At 39.9% G+C, this 17,828-nt stretch overlaps 1 protein-coding gene across 5 annotated transcripts in view; it reads left to right on the top strand.

The window, feature by feature from the left end:
• Nucleotides 1-17,828, top strand: part of PCSK5 (proprotein convertase subtilisin/kexin type 5) — a 492,571-nt gene that overhangs the window by 16,437 nt on the left and 458,306 nt on the right. Inside the window, exon 1 of one of the 5 annotated variants that reach the window (XM_070480333.1) lies at nucleotides 5,629-5,979. The exons of the other annotated variants lie outside the window; for them this stretch is intronic. Within the exon in view, the coding sequence (XP_070336434.1) occupies nucleotides 5,959-5,979 (21 nt within the window). The 5' untranslated portion in view covers nucleotides 5,629-5,958. Of the gene's footprint in view, nucleotides 1-5,628; nucleotides 5,980-17,828 lie in introns of those variants that run through there. 5 annotated transcript variants of the gene reach the window in all.

The raw sequence follows: 17,828 nt of genomic DNA, 5'->3' as shown, positions 1-17,828 counted from the left end.
TGCTAAGTCGCTTCAGTCCTGTCTGACTCTTTGTGACCTTTTGGACTGTAGCCTGCCAGGCTCTTCTGTCCACGGGATTCTCCAGGCAAGAATACTAGAGTGGGTTGCCATGCCCTCCTCCAGGGGATCTTCCTGACCCAGGGACCAAACCCACGTCTCTTATGTCTCTTGCGTTGGCAGGTGCGGTCCTTACCGATAGTGGCACCTGAGATGCCCCTGCTGTCTATTAGCCCCCTGTTACTTCCTGTGTGGACTGTCGCACCAGTCCTACCCTGTCCCTATGTCTTTCCATGCAAAACATGTCACGTAAGGCAGTTTCATTTTTTCAGAAACCACTCTGGTCAAAGAGGCTTCTTCCTCTTCCTCCCCTGCTCTTCCCCCCTCTTCCTGCCTCCCCCTCCCCTCACCACTCCCCTGCCCCCTCGCCCTCCCCTCAACCTTTTGCCATTCTTTGCACATGCACTGCCCTGCCCTGCTTTCCTGCCCCGATCATGTGGCTCCCACTGCCTGGACATCCTCATGTCCAGTCCTTTCTTGTTCGGCAGAGCCCTTCTCAGATGTCATTTCCTCAGACTGAGACTGCCTGTGGATAAAACTTTTTTTGTTTAAACTCTCATTGAACTTGTAAGCTTCTTTTTCCTGGCATTTGACGTTTTCCGTTTGTATTCCGTTTATTTGTCTGTCTTCTCTCCTTTAATGGATACTAATCCCCCGAAAGACAGGATTTTCTGTCTGGTTCATCTTAGTATCACATATGGTACCTAGAAGAGTGTGCTCTGCCATTCAGAGGGCCTCAGAAAAATATTCTGAAATGGAGAAATGGTTGTGAGTAAGTGAAGGTGCGAAGGTAACAGAAACCTTAGCATCGTTAGTACTAGCCCCTGAATATTTTTGGTTCTCCTCCTCGCCATGTGATAGGATTGCATTTCCCCGTCTGGGGTGTAAGTGTGCTCCTGTAACTTCTGTGCTGAAATGTGAGCAGAAGTGACACACATCCCCTCTTTAATTGTCAGCACATGATTTACTGTGCTCTCCGTCTGCCCCACTGTGATCTGCAGGCTCCAGGTGGTGGGTGCTCCACTGGCCTGGGTCCTTGTGGGCCATGCTGAACGGTGCTCCCAGCCAACGCACAACAGATGTGTAACATGAGCTAGAAACACGCTTTTGTTGTTTTCAGTCACTGAGATTCATGGGTTCATTTGTTTCTGCTGGGGAACCTGGCCAGTTCCCACTAAGACAAAAGTACAATAGCTTTCTCCTTAGCCTTGCACACAGTATACATGGAGATCTGTTTTGAAGAGGGAGAAAGACTATATGATATTCTGGATAAGAACCCTTTGACTTAATAGGAAGACCTCAGGGATCTCAGGTAGGCATTTTGCTCATTATGCAAGTGATAATTATATGTGTTTAAAAAAAATCAGAAACCAGATATTAGGTATTTCCCAATGTGTGTATAGGATTCTATTCTTTAGAGATTTGCATTTTTTGAAAGAAACCCTGAAGGTCCCAGAGCTTAATTGCACCTCATTGCTTCTTTCCAGCCTTGCCAGCCGACTGGAGATTTGTTTCGTGAGTTCAGATATACATTCAAAAGACTAGGGAAAATTGAGGGTTATTTCCTTTTCCAAGGAGACAGAAACCATGTATTACAGTTTGTCTTATTTTTTTCCCCATCAAATGAAGATAAATGTTAGCTTTGTACCTCAATTAATTGTTTAATAGTGAACCTGCTTTCTGCTTGCCAACTGCACTTGTTTGTTTGTGCCTTGGCTAAGGACCACACCATACTCTCAGATTATAACACCCACTGCTACAGAATCCACTTAAATTTGCCACTGCATTCCATGGGCCATCGTGTCTTCATCGTTAGTGAGCTGGCCTCCCAAACATGTGGCTATCCATGTTCTTACTGATTTATGTGAGGTGGACATAGTGGAGAACATCTGAGATTTAAAATGTTATGGCCTGAATTTCCAACTGTTGACATGCATCCAAAGCAGCAGATTTTTCTTCTTTGGCAAGACAGAACTGAAGCAACATGCAGTGATTTGGTTCGCCAATTTGTGAGCTGTTAAAAATCGGAATAACTTAAAATGAGGAGAGTAAGCGCTGCATAATGTGAAAAATATTCTAAAGGTCACATGGCTGTGCAGCCTTAGACAAGTTAAGCACCATGAAACTAGAACTATTTTGAATAAATTTGAAACTGCATGTGAATGAACATGTGGATATTTTTTCCTCTGCTAAAATATTGTTACCAAAGTAGTCAAAATCTTGTTTAGTTCACCCTCAATCTGAAAATCTGAAGAGACAAAGGTTCTAATGAACCCAAGGAGGGCCTGATTTTGCCTTTAAGTCCTGCAGCAATGGAGCCATTTCTGGCCTTTTTTTTTGTTGTTTGTTTGTTTTTCACTTGTGGCTTTTTTTTTTTTCTTTGCCATCACTTGTCCTTCAACATTCACTGCAAATATCTTAAAATATTTACCCAATGCTAAGTACACTACTAAACCCTGGAAATGCAGCAGAGAACAAAAATCTCTACCTTCTTTGAACTTACAAGGATTTACAAGCTTGCTTCAAAACAAATCACCCAAAACCCTATGGCTTAACATGACAGTCACTAACTACTATGAGGCTGTGAGTTGACCGTTAGATTCTTCAGCCAACTGTTGGGTCAGCTAGGGCCTGCTGGTCTGGGATGGCTTCACTCACGTTGGCGCTGGCTGCTGGCTTAGATTATGGGGGTAACTGGCCATAGGTCTCTCATCTTCCAGCAAGCTGGTTGGGCTTCTTCCCATAGTGACAAGAAGATATCTCAGTGGCCAGAGAGAAATCCTCATTGTGCAAGCTCTTCTCAAATTTTTGCTTGTGTCCCATATATGAACCTAGACAGTGTATTAAAAACCAGAGACATCACTTTGCCAACAAAGGATCATCTAATTAAAGCTGTGGTTTTTTCAGTAGTCATATGTATGAGAGTTGGACCATAAAGAAGGCTGAATGTTAAAGAATTGATGATTTTGAGCTGTGGTGTTGGAAAAGACTCTTGAGAGTCCCTTGGACTTCAAGGAGATCAAACCAGTCGATCTTAAAGGAAATCAGTCCTGAATATTCATTGGAAGGACTGATGCTGAAGCTCCAATACATTGGCCATCTGTTGGGAAGAGATGACTCATTATTAGCAAAGACCCTAATGCTGGGTCTTTGCACTGGCCATAGCAAACACCCGCTTCCAACAACACAAGAGAAGACTCTACACATGGACATCACCAGATGCTCAACACTAAAATCAGATTGATTATATTCTTTGCACCCAAAGATGTTTTTGCTATACAGTCAGCAAAAACAAGACCGGGAGCTGACTGTGGCTCAGATCATGAACTCCTTATTGCCAAATTCAAACTGAAATTGAAGAAAGTAGGGAAAACCATTAGACCATTCAGGTATGACCTAAATCAAATCCCTTATACAATGAAATGAGAAATAGATTTAAGGGACTAAATCTGATAGACAGAGTGCCTGATGAACTATGGACAGAGGTTCACGACATTCTACAGGAGATAGGAATCAAGACCATCCCCAACAAAAAGAAATGCAAAAAAGCAAAATGGCTGTCTGAGGAGGCCTTACAAATAGCTGTGAAAAGAGAAGTGAAAAGCAAAGGAGAAAAAGAAAGGTATACCCATGTGAATGCAGAGTTCCAAAGAATAGCTAGGAGAGATAAGAAAGTCTTCCTCAGTGATCAGTGCAAAGAAATAGAGTAAAACAACAGAATGGGAAAGACTAGCAATCTCTTCAAAAAAATTAGAGATACCAAGGGAAAGTTTCATGCAAAGATGGGCTCAATAAGGACAGAAATGGTATGGGCCTAACAGAAGCAGAAGAGGTGGCAAGAACACACAGAAGAACTGTACAAAAAAGATCTTCATGACCCAGATAATCATGATGGTGTGATCACTCACCTAGAGCCAGACGTACTGGAATGTGAAGTCAAGTGGGCCTTAGGAAGCATCACTATGAGCAAAGCTAGTGGAGGTGATGGAATTCCAGTTGAGCTATTTCAAATCCTAAAAGATGATGCTGTGAAAGTGCTGCACTCAATATGCCAGCAAATTTGGAAAACTCAGCAGTGGTCACAGGACTTGAAAAGGTCCATTTTCATTCCAATCCCCAAGAAAGGCAATGCCAAAGAATGCTCAAACTACTGCACAATTGCACTCATCTCACATGCTAGTAAAGTAATGCTCAAAATTCTCCAAGCCAGGCTTCAGCAATACATGAACTATGAACTCCCAGATGTTCAAGCTGGTTTTAGAAACGGCAGAGGAACCAGAGGTCAAATTACCAACATCTACTGGATCATCAAAAAAGCAAGGGAGCTCCAGAAAAACATCTATTTCTGCTTTATTGACTATGCCAAAGCCTTTGACTGTGTGGATCACAATAAACAGTGGAAAATTCTGAAAGACATGGGAATACCAGACCACCTGACCTGCCTCTTGAGAAATCTGTATGCAGGTCAAGAAGCAACAGTTAGAACTGGACATGGAACAACAGACTGGTTCCAAATAAGAAAAGGAGTATGTCAAGGCTGTATATTGTCATGCTGCTTATTTAGCTTATCTGCAGAGTGCATCATGAGAAACGCTGGGCTGGATGAAGCACAAGCTTCACAAGATTGCCAGGAGAAATATCAATAACCTCAGATATGCAGATGACACCACCCTTATGTCAGAAAGTGAAGAAGAACTAAGGAGCCTCTTGTTGAAAGTGAAAGAGGAGAGTGAAAAAATTGGCTTAAAGCTCAACATTCAGAAAACTAAGATCATAGCATCCGGTCCCATCACTTCATGGCAAATAGATGGGGAAACAGTAGAAACAGTGGCAGACTTTATTTTTTTGGGCTCCAAAATCACTGCAGATGGTGACTGCAGCCATGAAATTAAAAGACGCTTAATCCTTGGAAAGAAAGTTATGACCAACTTAGACAGCATATTAAAAAGCAGAGACATTACTTTGCCAACAAAGGTCCGTCTAGTCAAGGCTATGATTTTTCCAGTGGTCGTGTATGGATGTGAGAGTTGGACTATAAAGAAGGCTGAGAAGTGAAGAATTGATGTTTTTGAACTGTGGTGTTGGAGAAGGCTCTTGAGAGTCCCTTGGCAGGAAGGAGATCCAACCAGCCCATCCTAAAGGAGATCAGTCCTGAATGTTCATTGGAAGGACTGATGCTGAAGCTGAAACTCCAATACTTCGGCCACCTGATGTGAAGAACTGACTCATTAGAAAAGACCCTGATGCTGGAAAAAATTGAAGGTGGGAGGAGAAGGGGATGACAGAGAATGAGATGGTTGGATGGCATCACCGACTCAATGGATATGAGTTTGGGTGAACTCCAGGAGTTGGTGATGGATGGGAGACCTGGCGTGCTGCAGTCCATGGTGTTGCAAGGAGTCGGACATGACTGAGGAACTGAACTGAACTGATACTGGGAAAGATTGAAAGCAGAAGGCAAAGGGGATGACAGGAGATGGTTGGATGGCATCACTGACTCAATGGACATGAGTTTGAACAAGCTCTGGGAGATAGTGAAGGACAGGAAAGCCTGGCGTGCTGTAGTCCATGGGGTATCAAAGAGTCAGTCAAGACTGAGCGACTGAAGAACAACAGTAATGTATATGAACATCTCCTAAGTCAAAGCAAGTCACATGACCAAGCCCAGCTTCAAGAGGCAGTGACATAAACTTCACAACTCCATAGGAAGAGAGGCAAAGAGTTTGTGGTCTATTTTGTAGTCTATCACAGGGAGACTGTTAATGAATAATTGAATGACAAACAAAAAGTGTGTCAACTGGTGGTAAATCCAGCGGATGGGAAGCAGGGAAGGGGGAATGTCTGGAAGAGTTTTCCAGTTGTAAACGGGACGACTGGAGAGGTTTTCATAGAGGAGGTGACATGGGTAAAGATCTGAAGAAGGTGAGCTAAAGAAATGGACCTTCCAGAAATGTGGAGGAGACACATTCTACTAGCGGAAGCAGCCAGTGTTAAGGCCCTGAACAGGAGAGAGCTTGAGAGAATGAAGGAATGGTAAGATGTTGAGGGAACAAGTCAGGTAACAGAGGGACTGGAGAGGCAATGGGGATGGAAAGGAGAGGTGAGGGAGATTCTGTAGATCAGTGTTTCTCACATTTTAAAAAAATATTTGAAGTAAATTTGATTTATGGTGTTGCAGGTGTACATCAAAGTGATTCAGTTATGCATATGTATATTCTTTTTCAGACTCTTTTCACTGTAGGTTTTTACAAGGTATTGAATATACAGTTATCCATGCTATATAACAGTAGGACCTTGTTGTTTATTTTATGACTTCTCACATTTTAATACGCACAGAGTCACTTGGGGAACTGTGTCAAAATGGAGATTCTGATTAGGTCAATGGGGCCAAAGATTCCGTGGTTCTAACAAGCTCTCCAGCGACACCACTACTGCTGGTCCTGGGACCACACTTTGGCGCAAGCCTGTAGGTCCCTGTAGGCTGTGCCCAGTAAGGACTGGACTTTCTCTGAGGGAAGAGGAAGGCCATTTGATAGTTTTGAGCAGAGGTGTGCCCCGGTCTCCGTTATGTGCTAAGATGCTCATTGTTTGGAATGCTGACATCCACAGGGTACACAAGATAGAAACATCGTACCTTCTGATGTGGAGTAAAGTTGGTCTGGATTTCGCCTGCTGAGACTTTAGTCATCTGAATGTCCTTTCCTCTACAGGGCTGTTTTCTTCTTTGTTGGTGAACATGAAAGAGACCTGTCTCTGGACATCCTCTCCCCAACCCCACTCCATATGGGATTTGCTCTAGAGTAAACTGGCTCTCTCTCCTTGCAGTCACCCAAGTCCTGATTAATAGAGCTGGACTGGACTCAGGCTTTTCTTTCCCCCAGCCTCAGGGACCCTGACTAAGTGGCTGTCAGTCCCTGGCTCACATTCCAGCCACCTGGGAGCCTTTAACGACACCTTCAGTGCTTCTGATGAATGGATCTTGAGTGGGGTCTGAGCATCAGTCGTCTTAAATATGCAGCCAGGCTTGACAGCCACCACTGTGCTCAGCTCTTCCTCAGCCCCTGATGGCCTGGCTGTGTCCCCGGAGCTCAGAGCTTCTCTCTCCCCGAGGAGGCCACCTGCCCTCTCCTCTGGTCTCAGCCTTCTCTCTTTTCATTACCATCAAAACTCAGGAATTATTAGGTCATTTTCAACTCTGTTGCACTTTGACAATTTCAGCCTCAGTAGTTAAGTTTTGCTAAATTGCACTTTATTTGCTTTTGGAGTGGGGTGGGGGGGGGGTCATCTTTGGATAGCTACACGTATATAAATATTTGTTGATGTTGAGGTTCACAGAATTCTGCTTTTTGTGCGTAATTTCTGTTTAAAGGCCCTGGCCACAGAATAAATCTTTAAGTGAACTCCAGGATCTTTACCCAGTGGATGGAATACCAGGAGCCCGGGCTGAAAATCATTTGGCTCCTGGTTTCATGTTTATGAAATATCTCCCAAGTTGCTTATAGATGTAGTTTCATACCCTGAATACAATGTCTGCTTACTTTCATCTCATGTCTCATTACTACATTTCACTATTTATAATAAGTACACTAGAAATGAATATACTTTGTGCATTCTGAAATACTCACGGACAGCGGTTATATTTTTGTGTTACACATAAGCACTTAAATAAATGTGCTGCTTACTTAAACATTTCTTTATTTTACAGTCCACCAGGCAGTGCAAAATATAGAAGTGGCCTGGAGTCTGTCTCAACCTTTGAGAGGTCCTTCTGAAAAAATTCCTTAGGAAAGTGCTTTTATCTTTTTCCTTTTCATCTAGTCTGTAAGTATATAGGTCTTATTTGAAGGTCTTATTCTTTAATGGCTTTTTGTTTTCTAATAAGAGTAGGAAATAAAGAAAAATGAAAGGCAAAATATTATCTGAAACTTGGGTCTCAAATTTGCTGTATCATCATGTACCCGGAATGACTTGTCTGTGCGTTATTAACTTGTAACAGATTTACACTAATTATTAACTCAACCAGATGGGTTTACTCAAGTGTTATCATAAAGAGCTTTGTGATGTGAGAGTATGATCAAGTTCCATAACATTTATTGCTTGAGTTTTGCTGGATCCAGCATTCCATTAAGGCTCCACCTTGTGCATTATCACATCGGATTTGGCTATTACTTATTGTTGGAAAGAAAGAGTGTATGGGGGGTGTTTTCATTAATGGTAATTTGTCTTGAAAGAAAAATGCCACTTCCAACACTCTGTGGCTTTGGAAGATTCCTAATAATGTCTCCTAAAATGTAAATGCCCCATTAGGTAGCAAGACTCATCAGGTTTCAGAGTTGCTAGCAATTGTGTCACCTAGGTCTTCATTATAAAGATGAAGAGTCTGAGGCCTCAAGAGAAGAGGTATAGTTAGAGCAATGAATGGACATTTAGCAGACCTGAGTTATAGTATCTTTAAGCTCTGATTTTAAAAGTGTCTCCTGAGAACTGTGTTATTAATAATATAGAGCAGCTTTTCTGGTCATCTTAATCCTTTATAGGAAAAATATATTTCTTTAATAAGTATTGCTAATAATTTTTGTATTTATCAAGACCTATGTTACTTTAGGCGATGTGTGAGTGGAGAAAATTTGTCAAAGGCATTTGCATGGATAGGTTTGTGGTGTATGAAAAAGTATCTCTATTTTGGAGGCAATATTCTTTTCCTTATTTCTGTGAAAAACCTCACATTTATACCTTTTGTTGTTTAACTACCTTGAAAAGAAATGTTAGATTTTTTTTTCCCCCTGATTTTGGCACATCGAAAGGTCGTTTTTATGGTGGTGGCTGTTTAGTAATGAGGTAAATGATTGATCTAATGGCTGAGGCATGAACAGCTTGCTTGATCTCTTGAACCAGAGAGCTGTTTTCTGGGGGAGGTCACAAGGCCCATTTTGGGAAATGTAGGAGTAGTGGTTTACAAATAGGAATATGACCATGTTACAATAGGGTTGCTTGTTCCCATGACTGTAACCTGAACTCTGTTTTCCTTGGGCTTGTTAATCTGTATGATGAGGGGTAAATTGTTGTAGCCATTACATTGAGCACTTACACATTCCCTTTATGGGTCTATGGAAGTTAGGCAGTAACTAAAATAAAAGAATAGAGACATTTCAGCATATCACTGTAAGAATTCAAATTAATATGATACATTTGAGATATGGGAGTAAACGCTTGTGACTGTCCAAACCATTCTCCGCCCTGGGTCTTTATCACTTTAGTTTATTGCAGCTTTAAACCTATTTCACAATTTAGCTACAAAATGTTGGCATGTTTGAACGAAGAGGGAGGAAAACTTGCGAAGTCCTGTTTTTCTGCTAAATTGCCTGCCTCTATCTGAGTGATGCAAACATCGCAATCAGGCAATATCCAGTGTTTTGAGTATTAAAATAATTCATTGGTTAATTTTTAGTCTTGTGAACACCTCAGGAAATTAATGTATATTAAATTCCCTTACTTTTTTTTTTATTTATCCAGATATGAGGTATTTGTCCAGGTAAGTCTGTGTCTTCAGTTACTGCAAAAAAACTGTAAACATGGCAATGATTCTTTTGGTAAAACACTGTATTGGGTTTATCTTTTATGTCAACAGTAAGTACTTAGGGCTGACAGAAGGGAAATACTTACCTCCCGAGAACATTTTCTTAAACACCACTTTTGACTTTCTATTTTATAGGTACAAACATTTACTTGGTAGGCATAATGGTTATTTAAACTCTCATTTTGGGTTTATTTGACATATATTTAAGATCAAACAAGCTGCTGAGATAAAGGTCAATGGACTTTTTATGTTAAGAAAAAAAAATAATAAAACTTCAGCTAGCTCAGGAATTGCTGAGATAAAGATATTAATCCTACAGTTAATCAGGCAGGAGTTGAAGCTTTAAAAAGAATTGAAAACAGGGCTCCAAGCACAGATTATGATTTTTTAAAGTCTATTTAGGATTTATATTGAATAGTGAAACTAGCCCTGAGCTTCATATCAGAAAAATCTTGTTTCTGTTACCACTCATAGTGTACAGTTGGATAAACTGCTAGATTTAGCTGGGCTTCAGTTTTATTATTTGGAAAATTGGGGTAATAATTTTTCACTCATTTCACAGTACTCGTTCATCTATTCATTTTATATATGCTTAATGGGCAACCATTCTGTGCCAAGTGCAGCCAATACAGCAATATTTAAAAACAGTAAAAAAACAGCTTGATCAGATAGAGAGTAACTGAAGAAGATAAGAGAACATTTTTTCCGAGGAGGTGATATTTGAGTTAAGATCTAAAAGATGAGAAGGAATTAGGCAATGGGAAATTGGGGAAAAAAAGGAATGCTAATTCAAATGGGACCACACGTGCAAAGGTCCTGAGAAAGGCGGCCAGTGGGGATTGGTGCATAGTGAACAAAAGGGAAAAGTGTTAGAAGATGACAATAGAAAGATACATAGGAGCCAGATCTGCTAAGCCAGACCTCCTTGTGGGCCAGATTACCGATTTTTAATTTTATTATAACAGTAACAGAAAGTAGTTGACTACTTTTACAAAGGAGCATGATATTACCTTAATTACTCATGTAGAACAATGTAAAGAAAAGATGGAAATCAATATTGCCATTTTCTGGGATAAAATAAGACAAAAACCTGATGAATTATTAATCCTGTTTACAAAAGTGCAAAATTCTTAAATTGGGCAATGGTGCTAAAACATGCAGATCATCCAAAACACTGGCATTTAAAAAAAACATTTATATTGGAATATAGCTGATTAATAATGTCGTGATAGTTTCAGGTGAAGAGTGAAGGGATTTAGCCATACATACATGTGTATCCATTCTTCCCTAGACTCCCCTCCATCCAGGCTACCACATAACAGTGAGCAGAGTTCCCTGTGGTATACAATAGGTCCTTGTTGTTTATCCATTTTAAATATAGCGGTGTGTACATATCGATCCCAAACTCTATAACTATCTCTTTCTCCCATTCTTCCCTCCTGGCAACCATAAGTTTGTTCTCTAAGTCTGTGAACACTGGTATTTCTTGCAAGTGTTTTGGGCCAAGTTTATGCATGGGTGTGAGGGGCAACAGATCTGCCTTGTTGGTATTTTGCTTAAACTGATGTTCAGATGTTGTTGCCTCTGAGTATTTATCCACAGGAGCTTCCCTGGTGGCTCAGATGGTAAAGAATCTGCCTGCAATACAGGAGTCCTGGATTTGGTCCCTGGGTTGGGAAGATCCCCTGGAGAAGGGAATTTATCCATGAAACTAGATGTCACCTGGGAACTAGCATTGGATTAAATATCTGCCCCCCATGATTGAAAGAGTAGGTAGTCCATTTGTGCACAATCATGAAGTCATAGCCCTTGGATATTGTGGACAGATAGTGTCAATAAAGCAGGACCCCAGAGGAGATATTGATAATGCAAATAAAGCCTTGTATATCTGATGGTATAATTGATGATATTTGGGGCTACTTTAACATCTTCTCAGTGCTTGATAAACTCTCAGATGGATGAAAATAACATTTTCCTACTGAGACATCTGTTGAAATATCAAAACAGTTTACTTGAAAAGAGGAAGAAAAACATGTTCTGATCTTTACGACTTGAGATAGTTATTGAAAATTTAGAAATCATTATTGATCCTCTACACAGAAAGCAGAAACTAAGAAGATAGAGTCCACATTAAGTAGAATATGGCAAGACCTAATGGATATTGTGAGACAACTTTTAATTTTTAATAGTTTCAATTATTAGTACATATATCACTTGTGAAGTTTTAGTTCTGAAACTTTATTCACTTGGTTATGGAATGAACTGATCCATCACAGATAACTATACCTCTCTTGGTACTATGAACATTATTAATGTTTTTAATTATCTCCTAGAATTGAGTTTGCATAAAATTCTACTTGAAATCCAATTTTACTTTAAATATAGATTGGGCTCATAGCATTTTAAAAGGGCAAAGCTGATAATTAAAACCCTAAAACTATATAGATTGTATGGGAATATGATGGGGGTAGGTTTGTACTTCACCTTGGCTGCACAGGTGAAGATAGCAACATACTCATGTCCTTTTCTGGATGTTTTTTTCATCAGTCATTCATGATGACCATGTCCTCACCTCTTGAACTTAGAGTTGGCCAAGAGGGAAATCACTAGATTCTGATTCAGGTTGGGGTTGGGCATGGGAGTGTGCACTTCTGCTAAGCTCCTGGGTGCTGTCAGTACTGCTGATCTGATGCCTCTAATCCTGGGGCTATACTTTGAGAACCACCAATTTATAGATTTTTACTTATATTCAGGGCAGTTATGTTAGATGTTGTTAACAACATTTAGGAGACTGAGTCGTTTATGCTTTTTCATTTTTGTTTCAAAATCACCAGCCATATTTTCATAGTTTACAGTAGCTTCATGTGACCCATCCTTTAGCATAATCAGTTGTATTTCGTTGTGACTCAGGTGGTCACAGTTGGTGGAAAACAGTCCTTTACTAAGAGATGTTGCAAGACTTCATTCCTTTGATAAAAAGAAAGCTTTACATGTTGTGAATGGTTCTCAGGGTTTCTATTTGCACTGTGTAATTCCAAATGTTGAAGTGGTTGCTATGGCTATAGGGAAGCTCTTTAATTGAATAAAGCCAATTTGGTAATATATTTTAATCCAAACAACTCCTTAACTTTTTGCTTTTCCATTTACATCACCTTTCCAACGAATTCACTTTTATTCCCAGACCTTTCCCTATACACATTTTTGGGGATCAGGTTTATTTGAGGTATTATTTGCATACATTAAAAATCTCTATATAGTTCTGTAGGTTTTGACAAATACGTATAGTCATGTGACCACCTTCAAAATAAAGGTACAGAACAATTCTGTCACCTCAGAAGAACTCTCTAATGCTCCTTTGTAATCAGCCTCTTGCTGCTGCAGTTCTAACAGACTCTTTGCAACCGCATGGACTGCAGTCCACCAGGCTCCTCTGTCCATGGGGATTCTCCAGTCAAGAATACTGGAGTGGGTTGCCATGCCCTCCTCCAGGGGATCTTCCCAACCTAGGATCAAACCCAGGCCTCGTGCATTGCAGGCAGATTCTTTACCATCTGCGCCACCAGGGAAGCCAATCAGACTCTTGCTGCACCCCGATTCCTGGCAACCACTAATGTAGTTTCTGGTCGATATTGCCTCTTCCACAATGTCATATTAGTGGAATATGCATTTTTATACAACATTTTGAACCTGGTTTCTTTCCCTTGTTAAAATGCATGTGGGATTCATTCCTAATTAATTAATAAGTAAATGCATTCCTTTTAATCATTGAGTAGTATTCCATTGTGGGTATACCAGTTTGTGTATTCATTCACCTTGTGTAGGACAATGGATTGTTTCCAGTTGTTGGTGATTATGAGTAAAGCTGCTATAATACTCATGTGCAAGTTTTTGTATGAATGTAAATTCTTATTTTTCTTGGAGAACATATATAGGAGGGGGATTTTTGGGTTACATACGTGAATATTTACTTTTATAGGAAACTGCTAAACAATTTTCCAAATATTCCCAATACTGTGTGACCTTCTATTTACCTGCGTCCTCACCATCATTTGGTTTTGCTGTTTTTTTCTTTTATTTAATCCATTCTAATAGGGCTTCCCTTATAGCTCAGTTGGGAAAGAATCTGCCTGCAATGCAGGAGACCTGGTGGGTTTGATTCCTGAGTCAGGAAGATCCCCTGGAGAAGGAAATGGCAACCCACTCCAGTATTCTTGCCTGGAGAATCTCATGGACAGAGGAGCCTGGCGGGCTCTAGTTCATGGGGTCTCAAGAGTCGGACACGACTTTAGCAACTACACCACCACCACTAATAGTTGTGTATCTGTGACGTCTTTAATACAAGTGGCCAATAGCTGCGTCCAGTGGCAGAGCTTCAAGAGCTATAAAAATGGGACCCATCCTCACTTCTGCTTAGATAGAGAACTGAACCCCTGACTGGACACCTCTCCCACCTCTCAGCTGCCATTGTTCCACAGATGCTATTGCTTATCCCCTGCTGTGGGTTCTGTGTTTAGGGTCACTTTCCTCTAAGTGTTAACATGGCCAGTCTCCAGGAAGGACCCAGATGAGGACAAAGGAACAGGGCATCTCTGAACAGCAATTAGAAAGAGACAGAGCTTCTCCTGCTAAGAAGGTTTTTAAACTGAGGGTGATGAGCCCATCAGCTGTCTTAAACACACATTGTTTCTGTCACCTGTTCTTAATGCTCACAGCTTTTCCCTCAGAGTCTTCCCTTTTACGAATAAAATGTGTCATTTAAAATTCTGTAGAGCTCAACATAGCTTCTGTTTACCACTAAGATAAAATATAGGAAATTCTGAATCTGGTTATACTAAATACATTTTTCTAAAAAAATTTTTTTTGAGGAAAGATGCCTTTTGAAATAATTAAAAGGATGAATAAAAGAACAAAACATACCAGTTACATTAGTGTTAAAATCAAATTGTTTAGATACTTTCTCATTTAAACTTACTTTAATTAATTAGATAGGAATAATTGAACAAAGATCATAGAATTCAGAGTAAATTGTTCTATTTCTGCAGAATTAGATGGATAGATTAGAACAGTGGTTGTTCACCTGTAGAATCATTTAGAATGCTTTTTCAAAGAAAATACTTGTGCCCTGGCTTTAACTCATATCCTTACATCAGAATCTCTGGGCTGGATGTGGAGGGAAACTAATATTTAGTATTTTTTTTTTTTAGCCTCCATATAATTCTAATGTATAGCAAGGGTTGAGTCATTGAATATAAAGAGAAAATTTAGTGTTCCTGGTGTAATTCTAGAAATGTGACCATCTATCAGAATGTGTTTGTTTCCATGTAGTTTGTGGAAATGCTTTCAAGTTGCAAAGGTGATCAGTAATGAAAAGAATAATGTAGGCTATGTGTGCTCTTTCCCTCTCAGCCTCTCTTGGACTTTCTACTTTGTGTGTATGTGTGTGTGTTTATTTGTGTGATATGTGTATTACAAGCAGGTGGATTAGATTAAATATTAAACAATAATTTATTTTAGTTTCTCCAGAAATTACTTACATATGGGTTTTTAAAAACTTTTTAAAAGAATAGCTGACTATAAATAGCACTCATAAATGTTTTTATCTGATGCATATAGTATGAGGATTATATACATTAAGGGCATAATTATTCATTTTGGAAAAAAATGGATAGAAGAAAGTAAAAGCCTAACACCATTTACAGTTCAATCTTACATAACTGTTGCAAACATATTATACATTGAATGTGAAATCCCATTCTTATCTATAATAGACTAATATGAAAAATTATTTCAGTGCTCTTTGGAGGAATATTCTGATTCAATAGAGAAGATGTAGATTTCAAACTTGCAATTGACACAATGTGGTTGTCCGAGTCAGGTCAGAATGTTACCTGCATCTTATCAGGGTCTTTGTTTTGTTCACTCTATCTTCAGTATCTTTGGATCAGTGTGTGCTCTCAGTAAAGAACCAGATGTTTAGGCATGCTGTGAATATATAGAGCAAAATATAGAAAATGACATTCTATAATCAACAGAAATGTAAATTTCTATCATTTACATTTAAGAAGTTAAAATATAGACTGGAGGAGAACCAAATTAAAAAGGGCATCTGAGGATTTTTTAGTTGGGCAAGTGCATTCTGCTAAAAATATTTCGATTCTAAGCTACTTCTAATAGCAGGGCATCACCCAGGGAGGTCATAGGATCATGATTCCATTCTGGCTCCACCATACCTAGAGTTGAGATGTCTTATGTTCTGGGCTCCAAGTTTTCTGGGGAAGCATAGCAGATATTGGCATGTCTAGGGGGAAGCAACTTTGCAACGGCTTGTCTCACGAGGGAAAAAATGGAAAAACTCGGATGTTCAGCCAAGAAGAGGGAAGACCCGGTCGGGACGTGTTGGTTGTCTGGCACACAAGAAGGATGACCGAATGGGTTGCCATCACAAGCTGGAACCAGGACTGAGGAGTGGATTTAGACTGATTATCTGGAATAACTTTGTAACAAATGTGCTGCCCCAGAAAATGCAGTGCTCTGTGTTTAAAGGTTGAAGAGTAGATTCCTGCACTCAGTGGAGGAAAGGCAGATCAAAATTCTGTATAAGTTTTTTCCAACTCTGTTACTCTCTGATTTGTTTTGAGGCAGATCTCCTGTCCTGTGTGAATAGTGGGGTAGATTGTAGGTTTCTCACTTGAACCTGGAAAAATCTGGTGCTTACTCTATTTTCTCTGTCTTGCATTTCCCTGGTGAAATTGTCATACCTGTTTCTTGCTTGCTTGGTATTTGTAGTCAAGATGTTTTTGATCATCCACTTTTATGATGAACTATAGGGACATAGCTTCTGCTATACTCTGCTGATCAGGTAGCTTTAGAATAAAATAATGAGGCCTCATCTTGGTGAGGGCAAAAGGGTAGGATAAGGAGTGGGTATTTGAGTGTGCACATTAAATCGAATGCGGTGATAGAAAACCCTTTGAATAAATTTTAAATAAAAATCGAAGTGCTGTGACTAGAAAAAGCTTAGATTTTTTGAGATCATACTCAGACATTTTTCTCACTTGGGCATGTTACTTAGCTGCTCCCGGGTTTGGACTGTTTTCTTCTCCATAAAATTAGAATAACTCTCCTTCTTTTTCAGGGCTGTTGGAAAGATTGGATGTTATGTAGGAAAGCATCAGCAAGTGGTAGCTATTGTTGTTAGTAGTATTAATTACATAATGGCTTTGAAAAAACAAGTGACTTACTCCTCTTTTGCTGGGCAAGTTGCTTTATCTTACTTTTCAGTTTGTTTTGAAGATTAAGCAAGAGAGTGCTAATAAGGTGCTGAGCAGAATACAGGGCTGAGACTCATCACTATACAGCTTCCCTGGTGGCTCACATGGTAGAGCATCTGCCTGCAATGCAGGGGACCCAGGTTTGATCCCTGGGTCAGGAAGATCTCCTTGAGAAGGCAGTGGCAACCCACTCCAGTATTCTTGCCTGGAAAATTCCATGGATGGAGGAGCCTGGTAGGCTATAGTCCATGGGGTCACAAAGAGTCAGACACGACTGAGCGACTTCACTTTCACTTTCACAGCTACATAGAAACTCATAACTGAATACCCAGAGAGTCCTGAAAATTACGAAAAATAAACAAACTCCAAATACAAATAGTCTAGTTTCATTTTCTTTGCTTCTCACGCATGTCTACTGAGATACTAGTTCTACGTTGTAATAGCTTCTTATTGCTGCAGTAACAAATGACCACAAACTTAATGGCTTAAAACAACACAAAATTATTATCTTTCAGTTCTTAAGGTCAGAGGTCCTAACTTAAAGTGAGGATGTCATCAGAGTTGTCTTCCTTCTGGAGATTCTAGACAAGATGAGATTGTAGACTCATCTCCTTGCCTTTTCCTTCTAGAAGCCACTTAAATTCTTTGACTTGTCTGTCAACCTTTCCTTCATCATCAGAGCCAGCAACATAGCATCTTCAAATCTCTAGGTCTCTCTCTTTGACCTCTTTTTCTTTCTCCCTGTCTCCCCATCTCTGATCTCTGTTTCCATCTCTCTCTGACCTATGCTTCTGCCATCACTTCTCTCTGACTTTGCCACCTCCTTCTTATAAGAACCCTTGTGATAATCCAGGATAATCTCCCCATCTCAAAACTCTTAATCACAGTTGCATTGTCCTTTTTGCCATAGAGGGTGATGTAGC

Source organism: Odocoileus virginianus, chromosome 18 (assembly GCF_023699985.2).
Source record: "Odocoileus virginianus isolate 20LAN1187 ecotype Illinois chromosome 18, Ovbor_1.2, whole genome shotgun sequence".
NCBI lineage: Eukaryota > Metazoa > Chordata > Mammalia > Artiodactyla > Cervidae > Odocoileus > Odocoileus virginianus.
This window is presented reverse-complemented; position numbering and strand designations above follow the sequence as displayed.